The following is a 12,298-nucleotide window of genomic DNA, read 5'->3' on the forward strand; positions in this document are numbered from 1 at the left end:
TACTAAACTCAATAGATTTATCCAGGGAAATAAACTCTACTACAATTAAAGTTTTCAGAAAAAGTACATATACTAGGAAATTAAACCAGTTATATTAAATGTATTCTGTATTTGCATATAAATCAATGTTTGTTTTGTTTATTTTGGTAACTTCAGATCAAATATAAATATTTTTAAAGTTAAAATAAAATATCAACGATATTGATCTTGATTTTCTTGATCACTCTGTGTAAAAAATGAAATAAAAATATTACTGTTGCTTTGAATAATTGTGTTTTTTTCCCCCCCTCGCCACTAGGGGCAGCGGAAACAACAAGCCGTGAACCGCGACGGTTGTCATGGGCAACGCGATAAGGCTAGCCTGTTAGCATACTGTTTGTCACTGTAACAAATGCAGCAGAAAATGAGAGCACATTTCTGGACACCAGATGAATGTGAGTCTAATATTCACTCTCCATTTAACTCTGTCTTCTTAGGGAAGTGTATGTCTCTATAGTAGCTAATTACATATCCACTATTTTTTAAGTTAAGTAGCTAAATTGGCTATTTGTTGTCTGGTGCTCATCAGTAGTGCAATAAGGTTTGTCAGAATCTTGTTTTGTTCACAATGTTGATGAGAATAGTATTAAAACTTAACATTCAAGTTGTGCCCCATTAGAAGAAAAAAAAACAATGATTAGTTGCAGAAAGTAGCCAAGAACATTTTATCATATAGCCTAAGGTTCTTTCCTCCCACGAATCCCAGATAATAACAGCCAGTTGTTCCTCTGCCCCGCCAATTTTGTCAAATGACTTTGCTGGTGGAGGAACAACCGATCTTAAAGCGTCAATAAACTGCATCCAAGAGATACATCAGCAACAATTGTGGGTGTTTTTACTGTATACTCCTAGTTTGCATCGGTTGCGATGAAGCTGAAAATCTGCAAAGTTTTCATTTGAGGCAACATCAAAATGATAGCAATTCACCCTCAGGGGAACATGAATGTGACAACCAAAACTCAAAGCTATTTATTAAAGCCACTGAGAGATTCAATAAAAAAACACATGTAAGGATAGTAAAGAAATACACAATATTATCAGAATTCTTTCCCTGGTGGGGATGAGTGCCCTCTCCAAATTTTGTGCCAATCCATCCAATAGTTGTCAAGATATTTTTACTGAAAGCCATAAATGTGTACTCGCCGGATTGCAAAAGTCAGTAAGTGTCTTACTCTGACAATCCATCCAATAGCTGTTAAGATATTTCAGTCTTGAAAAAGTGCTGGACCCTCTGATATTGCCTCCCTAGAGCCATGTGGCTGTTACGGCAAAATAGAAATTGAACAATAAAGTACATTATTGAGCATCACAGACACTATAACACAGTGAAGATAGGGTACCTTTAATGTCTCTGACAGTAAAAGTCTTTTTCTAATGGAAATAATAAAGCAATAACTCATCAAACTTCATTGTGGTCTTATTAGTGGAAAAGTGTGACAGATAATAACAAGGGAAGCACCTCATGATACAATAAAACTGGTGGGAGAAACGACACGAGGAAGACTTAAAAGATGTTGTAGGAGAGTGTTCACGATCACAGTATAAAACTTAAAATGCTTTGAGTCATTGTGCATGTCAGATCTTATAATATGCTGCTAAATTCTACTCACTGCAGCACATAACAACCCCAGAGACCCAGTGAGCCAGGAACCAGCCTGCTGCAACAAGCTGCATGGAATGATGTTACAGTGCATAGGCTCTGTTTGTTTGCAATGAAATGTGATAGATCTTTACTTTTGATTAATGACATGTTCATGTGCAACACACCCCACAGTAACTGGACCAGGACCAGAATCCTGTTGGGCATCCAGCTGCTTGAAAACACAGACGATGGCCTGCGTACACATACAGTGCAGAGGTATGATGAACAGCCTGTTGTCTGGTGTGCAGCAGTCCACATTTATTTTACTCTTTTTTTGGGGGGAAGCGACCAGCTTACCTCCTAAAAAAGACCTGCAGTATGTATAGTTGGTTTGCGGACTGTTCTGAAATGAATACTATGTGGGTATCTTGAGCACATATTTCAGGTAATATGTCCAATTAGAATAAAACAAGAGTTCTAGTGGGCTTCGTGACATGGGGCCTCCACTCAGCTCATGCAGGTGGGCGTCTGAAAGGTGCGTATGTATCTGCCACAGCTGGATGCCTCCGCTCCTGCCTGATGACTGTTTTGACAGTTCAGTAATAGCCCCTGTTGACAGTCGAGGCAGGCCTCCACTGGTGGAAGCAATTCAACTTGAGCTATTCAGAGTAAAACTCCTCATTTCAGGGTAATTAGATTCTTGAATAAGATGATTTAGAATCCCTCTGTGATCAACGAAACCAGGGGAAACAATTAATCGGGAAAGGGAGGCGCATGCTTTAATTGGAGCTTGATGAGTGTTGTGCTTTGGAGAAGGGTATCTTTCACAGCATCAAGGAGTCCTTCTTTTACATCTCGGTAATTTGTTAGGGCGGTTCAGGATAATTTTCTCATACGCTGAGCCATACATAGTTGCACCTTGCAGGGTGGCACTAAAAAAAAACTTGGAGAAAAGCGTCTGCGAAGTGAATTGTAACTAAAAAACAGATTATGATTATTTTAAAGTGTTATATTCGGATTTTGTGATAGAATTTGATCATGCTGCAGGTTTATGCATATTCTTCACAGGTTTCCTTAATATTTTACAATACCAGTTTTTCCTTTCTGATACCAATTCATATACCTAGATTTGAGTTTCTCAGAGTTTGACCAATACTCAGTACCCCTCCCATACCAGTGCGATTAAAATAGTTTATAAAAACATAGATTGCTGACTTTATGTTTGCTTTGACTAACATTACAACCTTAACTTGCGCCACATTGTTGTTATTTGTTATTGTCACATCATATTTAACCTGAAACCAGTCATTTAAAACTTAACTGGTTATGGTTTCGGAAGTATTAATTCTTATACTGAGTATCAGATCAACTCTGTAAGTTTCAAATATGTGTGGTAAATTTGATTTGTAGCTAAAGGATCATTTATGGTGTTCTATTCATACAAGTATTTCAAAATGTTCTGCAGAGCCCTCACATTATCTGTAAAGTACTTTCTGTCACAAGGTTAAAATAGAATGCTGGATACCAAATGGCATCAGGATACAAACTTCCCTCACTCTCAGTTTGACACGCTGCCTACACCCAGGTTGATTCCCTAAATCAGCAGAGTGCTTACATAACCAGGGTCACCTGTGGACCCTTCGTGAAATAGAAAGCCCTTAATGAAACGCTCACATCATGTCCTCAATGTTTCAACTCGTCTGCTAATCATATCAGAAACTATAAATCCCAACCTAGCTGTGTGTTGTGTCAGAGAGCTGAACCAGATTAGAGGGACTTAAAAACAGTGAAATTGAGAAAGCACCTGTTTTATATCCTTGTAGTAATCTCCTAAAACCTAAACCCCAACCCATCACACCATGTAATGTCTGTAGTACAGTCTCTGAAAAACAACAAGTCCTGACCGACTCTAATACAAGATGTTACATCACATCTACTTTATGTAATCTTTGTTCAGGAATTTGAATGTTGCTCAGCAATGTGAAAACATTCAAAACTTTGCTTAATATAACGAGGCAGTAGTAGCGTGATTAAACAGAGTGCTGCATCACTATGCAGCGCTCTCTCAGTCTAACGGATTTTTGCCTAATCCCTGAGAGTTTAATGGTGATGAAACTCAAAGAGCTAGTCTGTCCTGGTTACATGCACAGCTGTCCACGCGATTTTAGATTTCCACCTTTTTTGTCTCTGAATAAACATTAAAGTTGCACAACAATAACAGTCCCTTCAGCTTGGAAGACGACATGTTTTAATGAAGCATTTAAAAATGATCAAACAGCCATCCTCTAGCTCTTCTTTGTTGGACGCCATGGTACTAACAACTTGTCTTTGACATATGAAGGATTACATCAAATCCAATGAAATCTCACTGCAATCCTTAGCCCCACTCAATGCTTGCATTAAGATTAAACAGCAACTCAAAACATTACAGATTCATGGACTTAAGATATTGATTGATTTCTTTTGAGGCTTCTGTTTGTCTTATCAGGTTTTAAATATCCCTCCATCCCCGACCACCCATGTGATCTCTTTGGTCTTTCATGTCATCGACTTCATGTCCTCATCCCACACACTCATGTTCTTCAACATTGACTTTCATTCACTGTGTAATTCTGTTATTCAAAGCATGTTACACTCAATTAAAATAAGGAAAAAACCAAGCTAAACAAACAAAGTAACGCTCCCCTCGGGGGTTGCGTCAGAGCTGCTTTAAGTATTTGTCGCTTCAATTCAAATTTTGTGGTTTTGTTTGTTCCACATTGTTCAAAGTGCTCTGCTGTGTTTGATCAAAGCGATGTTGTCTTTGAAGAGCTGTGCAATTGCAGTTTGTTTTTGGTTTGTTGACTCTCCTGATTTCTGTACTTCACTATTTGCCAGATAAGCGGCACGCAGATGGAGAATCAGTGTATTTCCACTGCTAGATTAATGCAACAGGTTTATGTCAGATATGTATATGAATGATGGATTGCTGCAGGATACATTTCTGTTTTCTGCTAGATAAGAAGTTAAAATTATTGTTTGAAGTTACGGCTCCAGGTTGAAAAATAATATGCTTTTCTTCTCTTCAAAAACAAAACTATATCATAAGAGCAGACATTTAATCTTAAAGGAGTTTTGTAGAAAAATAAAAGGATCAGAAGTTGATGATTTAGATGGTTAAAATTGAAATGGTTAAGCGTTGTCAATCTCACTAGTTGGCACCAGAATTAGTGCCTGTGTCCACTAAGGCTTTTCTTTATTTGCACTGGCAGCACTCATTTTCAGTTTAAAATCGATGCAGTTTGGGGATTTCAAGCGTTCAGCGACCTGAGCGCAACAATGCCCTTGGCGTCAGCAGGTCTTTGTTGCTGCACTCTCAGTGCTTTAAGTTGAAAAAAAGCTTTTGTAACAGTGCTGAACCCGTCAATGTCACTTCACCCTCACCTACCAATCAAAGTCATGAAGGGGTGGGACTTCTGATATCAGCTTTGTAAGCAATCGCTGAAAAGAAACTAATCTGACCTTGAGGGTGCAATTTCTAGGTCTAGAGCAGCTGCTCGTAATGCCAGGACAGGATTCATTTACCTTTTTTTTTTGGGTGACATTTCCTTGATTACAGGAAAATATTGAGCATAGAGAGCAATTAAATCGTCACAACTGTCACTACCAAGGGAAGCAGGAGTTACATTTAGTAACCCAACAGTGAGCGCTGGTGAGAAGTGCTGTGAAACTGAGGTTATGGGCACTGCTAGCGCAAAAAGTCAGCCATGAATGTATCTCCTGTTAACCAGCCTGCTATCCCTGTTCACTCGACCAGCAGTGATTTACCACATCCAGCACATGGATGTGGACGTTAGCTGCAAGGAGGGCTAAAGGCGGGTGGTGCTAATTTTAAAGCTCCTTTGACGAGTTTTGAGATGCTAATGAATCAGACTTGAATTAAAACTGATGACTCTCGCCACACATTTAGAATAGCCTTCAAATGACTTAAAGAAGAATGTGATGAACTCTTTCAAACAGCAATTAAATAGGCTTCACGTAAATTGTGCTTAATCTTGACTGTTTTCTATTTGTTTTCTTATTTTTAGATAAGTCAATTAGTCAGAAATTCAATTTTGGTTAAATCCACAGGGGTATAGTCACCAGGAACATTCACAGTGGTTGGAGTGAGTTTTAGGTACTTTATGCTTCGTATTATACGAGATATAATGGCTGTACAGTTTATTTAAAGTTAGCTTAATGACATGCAAGGTTCTCTAACGGACAAAATGTGGAGTGAGTCTACTAAGATACACACATTGAACTTACTCTTTTCAGTCAAGGGGAGCCATAAACTCACAGTGTTGTCCTGGAGCTTTCTGTCCTTGTAAAACACTTGCTGTGAAATATGAGCTATATTCATTTACTGATCCCTCGAGAAATATCCCCCTCCCCCATCAGTTCTGTACCTGAGTACACGGATACCTTTTAAAGGCTGTTAATAGCTCTTCTGTGATTTTGCAAAATCACAGAGGAGGATAAAATAATGTTAAAACTTTCATTTTGACTTTTGGGTCAGACGACAGCGAAAAGCAAGCATAGAAGAGGAGGTATCACTTTACTTTGTTTTTGTTCCTGATCCTGAGGCATTTAAACTTCATCTTGCAGAGAGAAGAGCTACATGATGTTCTTTTTTCATTTACAGCATTTACACTCACTTCTGATTGTGTCTGATGCTATTTGCTGAGTAAGGATTTTTGCTTTCTCCAGAGGTCATCTGTTTCTGACACAAAAAAAAAAACTTTTGCAACATCAACTTTCAAGTGTCCACTGTGTTCCTTCCTCACTTAACATCGGCTCCATAAATGCTACGTGCTTGTTAGTTTGAATTTTGGACTGGTCTCTTGCAGAGGGGCTGAAGACAGAAGTCAGGGTGCTGGGATCATAAGTTGCGATGGGGATAACTGGAGGTTTTGGCTGTTTGCAGCAGCTACAGCGACAAGGAGTCAGGTAGAGGTAGACAAGGATGGAGATCATGGTCACCACACAGCCTAGCAACGTTGTGTAACCAGTGTTAAAGGACTCAGCTGCAGGCAGAAGCACTGTCACATTCACCTCCCGGGTTGCATTCAGTGCCTGTTTAATATCCACGGCTGTGCACACGTACAAGCCTGAGTCATTGACCTTGGCTGCTTGAATCTCCAAGGTACCATTTGGAAATAGGCTAATTAGTGTGTCATTAATGCTGTCCTCGGTGATGTACCCCTTGCTGGGGGAGAGCCATGTAAATGAGAGATCTGTGCTGCTCAGGGATGTTTGGCAGTCTAGACGCACTCTTCGTCCCTCTGAAACCAAGACGTTGGAGAGTAGCACGGTCAACGGCTGCGAGACAGCTTTTTCCATTGAGCAATTTTGGAAGAAGCGTGTATATCGGAGGAATCGAATGGACCCTCGTTGGTCCCCAAGGATGGTGCAAGTGTGCTCATCCGTGAAGTCCTTCAGAGACTCATACCCTCTCAGATCCCAATGCCAGAAGACACTGTACATTGAGCAGTCGCAGATCAGCGAGTTGTTATGGAGGTATAGCCCGCGCTGCACCAACCTGGGCAAAGCTTTTACGTCCTCCCACGGCAGACGCGACATCCGGTTGGATGAGAGGTCTAGCATGGTAAGGAAAGGATGACTGTGGTCTTGGATGGAGAAGAACGGGAAGTGTGTGATCTGGTTGAGGCTGAAGTAGGCCTTCTTTAAGCTGCTCAGACCAATCAGTGTGCTGGACTCCACCTGTGCAATCTTGTTATTGTAAAGAAGGAGCTCCTCCAGCCTCCACAGCCCCTGAAAGTAGTGTTGCTCCACCACCTGCAGCTTGTTCGAAGACAAGTCAAGGTGCCTCAGGCCAGAAGCATTGTGAAACACCCCGATGCCCATGGAGCTGAGCTGGTTGTGGGCCATCCGGAGGTTTTCCAGCCTGGGCATCCGTTTAAAGCTGCCCGGACCCAACCAGGACAAATGGTTGTGGCTGAGGTCAAGGGTCGTTGAGAAGGAGGGCACTGACAGAGGTAGCTTGGAGAGACCACTGGAGCTACAGATAACTGCATCAGATACACAGAGGCAAATAGATGGGCAGGTCTCCTCCGAGCCAGGGAGGAGCAGCAACAGGAGAAGGCCTGGATACAGTCCAGGGGTCATGTTTCTGGAAGACGGATCCTTCAAGGTTTCTAATCCCTTAGGCACTCCCTGGTCAGATAAGAATCAAATGAGAAACAGCGTGATGTATTAAAACCTTTCTCTTTCCACCCACCAGCTGCTTTGAGCAGTTCAACAGACAAATAATGTGACTCCAAGGTTAATGCCGTACAGGAACTCCCAGTATCCATGGCATGTAATGAAAAATGGTTCAAACGGAAAGGCGACAAATCTCTTTAGCCCCAGTAAAATGTTTTCATCTGTTCAATGACTTCAGACTATTTGGAGATGTTTCCTCTGAACACAAATAATACACATTTTTTGTGTATTATTTTTAACTTCTAATGATACACTTCTTTATCGTTTACATTTTAATGTTGATAAATTAAACAAAAAAGTGGAAAAAATAGGAAATAATGTCCCCACACCAAAAAGCCTATATTGGGATCAACCTATTTGGATTTCTTTTGTCAAACAGTCCAAAACTGAAAGATATTCACTTCCCTATTAGAGGAGATAAATAAAGGTCTTTTTTCCTAGAAATTGGTTCTAATGTGTTATTTTCATTATGGAAGGTTGCTGTCAATCAATTAATCCATTAACTATTGAAGCTCAAATCATTGCCCACCAAGAAGTCTTTTAACAATTTTAGAGTTGTGTTTAAAAATCATACTCACAAAAGGAGATACTTTACCTTCAAAAAGTAGGTTCTTCTGCTGTAGTTTATCATCACCAAATATCAGTTATAATCGAATTCCTGCTGCTGACTTGTAGGTCTGTATGAATTTGAAGACAAAAAGGGGAAAAGTTCACACCACTTCCAGACAAGTGAACGATTTAGCTCACTTAGTTAATCCCATTCTCCCCTCCAAAAAGAGGGGGAAAAAAATACTTCTCCAAAGTGCTTAGCGGCAACATGAGGCTCTAACTTTCCTGAGCTTTTTCCTTTTTCGTAGTTGTACCCCCATCAGTGAAAACCCACAACATTGCCGTCTAATCCTTATCTCCTCCTCAGATCCTCCTCCCCAGGCGCTCAAGGAACAATGCTTTAGCCTTTTCTCTCCAGCCAAGTTTAAGGTCCCCCTACTGGCTTTTTCCTCGCCCCAAATGAGTGTGCTGCTCAACAAACATCCTGCAGTGCTTTTGCAGTGTATAGCAAACAGCACAGAGCTTACTTAATCTCCCACAATCCCCTCCTCCTCCTCTGTGTCATTTAGAGACCAGCCTCGTGTCTCCCTCTCTCATCATTAAGTAATGATGCTGGTGGCTGCCCCTTTCTACTCTCTAGCTTACTACCTGCCTCTCTTAGCAATATCGGTTTTCTCACAGTATTCGATTGATATTCTATTCCATAAATAATTTAATGGTTTTACTTACAGATTAGAAGAACCACAGGAGCTTGTCTCGTAAATATCAAATGTGTTATCAAGTTACCCTTTCATCAATAATCCGACTGAAACTTAGCTTTATACTTTTCTTTTAAATTTTTATTTCTGGATCCTGCTTGACTTATCTTTGTAAAAAAAAAACAACTTTGTTCTAGTCAACAACAATTGGCAAATTCATTCTTGGTCTCTTTGTCTCTTGAAGTCTTTCTGACATTGTAGGTCTCATCTTAACTGTGAAGCCTCCTTACTTTTTTTCCTGTACGTTTGAGTGATGTTTCCTGCTTTATGCCCTGCACTCACACACACAAGACCTTTCTTTCTATGTGCCTTAATCGGCGCATCCCCTCCTTTTCTTGCCGAGCCCACGACATCCCTCCTTCCTTTCCCCTCAGCTTTGGGTTTGACTGGATATATGCTGTCCATGCTGCTTGGTCATGGTGGTCCTGACAGCTCTGATTTCTGTCACAGTGAATTAGCTTTGCCTCCCAGCAACCACCTCCTCCTCACTGCCCCCCCCATCAACCCCCCTTTTATAAGTGCTCGGGGCTTTGACTGACTCCCACTCACTCACTCACTCACTTTGCAGAGGCACCTAGCTGATTCCCGCGTGGATTCAAGCCCCCTGACTGGGATTCACGTCTGAAATGGTGGGCTGATGGGGACAGAAGAGGAGTTCTTGGAAAGTGAAGGGAATGGTGTGGAGTAAAATTTGTCCGAGATCAGTTAAAGCATATTTCTTCTTGGTGTTAAATGATATAAAGCAGGGTAAGAAAAACACATTTAAATGCATTTGTGCTAAAAAAAAAAAAAAAAAAAAAGCCATCTCCATCTTTGGTATTGTGGCATCACACACAATCTTGTCCCAAGGCTAGTCATCAGCTTGGCTGGAACATGTAAGAAATATATACGCCCACACACTTACATCTGAGATATACTAGAAAAAGGATTTCAAACAGGCCATCCTTGTAGGTGTTATGTTTATGTGGGCTTATATCAGGGCTCAAATGGCCTCAGAGTAATTTTTCTGTTTTCCTGCAAATTGAACTTTGTCCCACTGTAAAGAGAACCTTTGTCCAAATAGCTTTTAAATATTCATGCTGCATTGATTGTTTGAAGGTATTGTGTAACACCCCTATTTGTTCAGTTGGCTGCTCCAATCATGTATGTTGTGTTTTTCTAAGTCTCTAATTGTAAACGGATCACATAAGACCTATAAACCAACGTGTTCATCTGCATAAGCTGGTAATGATTCATGGTTCGGTGAGCTCAGAAGAAAATGAGCATGTGAGGCATTTAAATAACCGTGTATGCGTGTGCCAGCGTGATGTTGGTAGCTGTGTTTGTTTTTAGCTACAGTGTAATTGTGCAGGGAACATGTTCTTTTTCTCAACTAGCCCCTTTTCTGCTGCAGTTGACACAACATGAACATTTCAGTGCTTTCATTATTTTCAGTATTGATCATTGTGTAAAGGATCCGTGTTTTCGAGCGCAATCATTAGTCATTGTCCATGGAGAGCTATTCAACCAGTGCATGAACAGGTAAACAGAACGGAGAGAAAGTGGTGTTTCTATTCAGATGTATTCACTTAACTTGTAAACCAATTCTTTGTGACTCTTTCTGCAAATTGCCTCTCATCTTACCGTATTAACTGAGTAATTTCAGCAAAATTAGGTTCTCTGGAATGATTACCCTGTCTTCCTTCTTTTCCCACTCTGTCGATTGAAAATCTTTCTGTTAATCCATATGTGTTCCTGCATGTTCCTGTCCGTATCTGTTGTCAGACCGGAATTTGTGCTACTCAGTCCTACTGCTCCGTACAATCCCTAATCTGATCAGTATCTTTCTATCAAGCTGCTTTGCAAATCCTGCCTTCCTCTCCCGCATATATTTGATTGGACTGAGTGTATGCAAATCAGCGCTGTCAAATCAGCCAGGTTCAGAGTGGACCTCAAAGCTTAAACCCTGACCCTGATGCATCCTGCCCTTAGCAGAAAGTGATTTTCCCTTCACCATCTGCTGCAGGAGAGAAGAAATAGAAAAAAAAAGAAGCACACAACAGCACAGGGAAATGTCTGCTCTTATCTTGCCCTTGAGGAGCAGTGAAGCTCACTAAGAGTCAATAACATAAAGCTTTACTTTCTCAGATGTAGGAAGAAAATGTTTGAACATTAAAGTGCTAGAATGTAAAAAAAAAAATGCAGACATACTTTTCAAACTCTGTCTGCTTTTATTCTCATTTTAATGCTTAAAATTCACGGAAGGCTCAAGAAGTAGTCTTGAAATTATGTTGAGAGTATCCAGATTGGTTTAATACCAAGTCGCTGCCTTATTTGTTCCTTTTAATAACATACTCTACTGTGAGAAGAAAGAAAATGAAACAAACAATTTTCAAGCGCTATGTTAATTATTGAATAAACATCCGGCAGGAGACACAAGAGCTAAAGTCATACACGGAAACATCCACCATTTCCAAAAGCAACTCTGAAAACCCTGCAGCATGGAGTGCTTCTGTCTGTCAATTATGAACCCTTGAACCTGAACATATACACACCCTTGTTCAGTATTTATTCAGCCTTTCAACAGCTTTTTGTTAGGACGCCTGACATCCAGACTCTCAAATATGCATGAGCCAGTGCCTGCATGGAGATTCGGAGGATTGGGTTTTATTTCTTTCCCTCCCTGGGTGAATTTGCTGTGGAGATGAGCTCTCTGTTGAAAAGGAGTTTCAGACTGTTTGCTCGTCACAAGGAGCAGAACAGCGGCTCCATACGCTCTGTATTCACAGGGTTTGCAGTGCATTATTTAAGAATGTCTTAATCAAACCCCCCCCCCCCCCCGAAAACTGGTGAGATGGTGTTTTTGTATGTTACATAATGTGAGCCACAGACACACACACACACACACACACACAGTATGCTCCAAAACAATCCGACTCTATCTTTTCCTGTAGGAGATTTCTGCATTCAATCCATCTGGTGGATATGTTGAGGTGTGAGCATGAAGAGACAGCACTCCATCTAGTGGTTACTCAGCTGGAATGATGAATTGTCTTTCACTATCTGCAGCTTTATCACCAATCCTTCTTAAAGAAATGTGGATAAATAGAAAAAAAAACTTACAGCTACACACAATTTTAAAAGATTG

General features: G+C 40.6%; 1 protein-coding gene across 1 annotated transcript; it reads right to left on the bottom strand.

The window, feature by feature from the left end:
* LOC109980911 (amphoterin-induced protein 3-like) lies at positions 1–8,884 on the bottom strand. Its single transcript, XM_065961190.1, has 2 exons — positions 8,460–8,884; positions 1–7,816 (listed from the first exon to the last, which is right to left on the bottom strand). The coding sequence occupies exons 1-2, from the start codon at positions 8,493–8,495 to the stop codon at positions 6,392–6,394; spliced, it is 1,461 nt and encodes a 486-aa protein (XP_065817262.1). The 5' UTR covers positions 8,496–8,884; the 3' UTR covers positions 1–6,391.
* Between the last annotated feature and the right edge of the window lie 3,414 nt (positions 8,885–12,298).

This window comes from Labrus bergylta, chromosome 12 (genome assembly GCF_963930695.1).
Source record: "Labrus bergylta chromosome 12, fLabBer1.1, whole genome shotgun sequence".
Taxonomy (NCBI): domain Eukaryota; kingdom Metazoa; phylum Chordata; class Actinopteri; order Labriformes; family Labridae; genus Labrus; species Labrus bergylta.

What these genes read in the sequence shown, in the direction of transcription:
- LOC109980911 (XM_065961190.1), bottom strand. Translation starts at nt 8,495, where the DNA reads ATGATAAACTACAGCAGAAGAACCTACTTTTTGAAG. An exon ending in GAAGAACCTACTTTTTGAAG is followed by an intron (nt 7,817 to 8,459) that starts GTAAAGTATCTC and finishes TTATCTGACCAG; the next exon opens with GGAGTGCCTAAGGGATTAGA.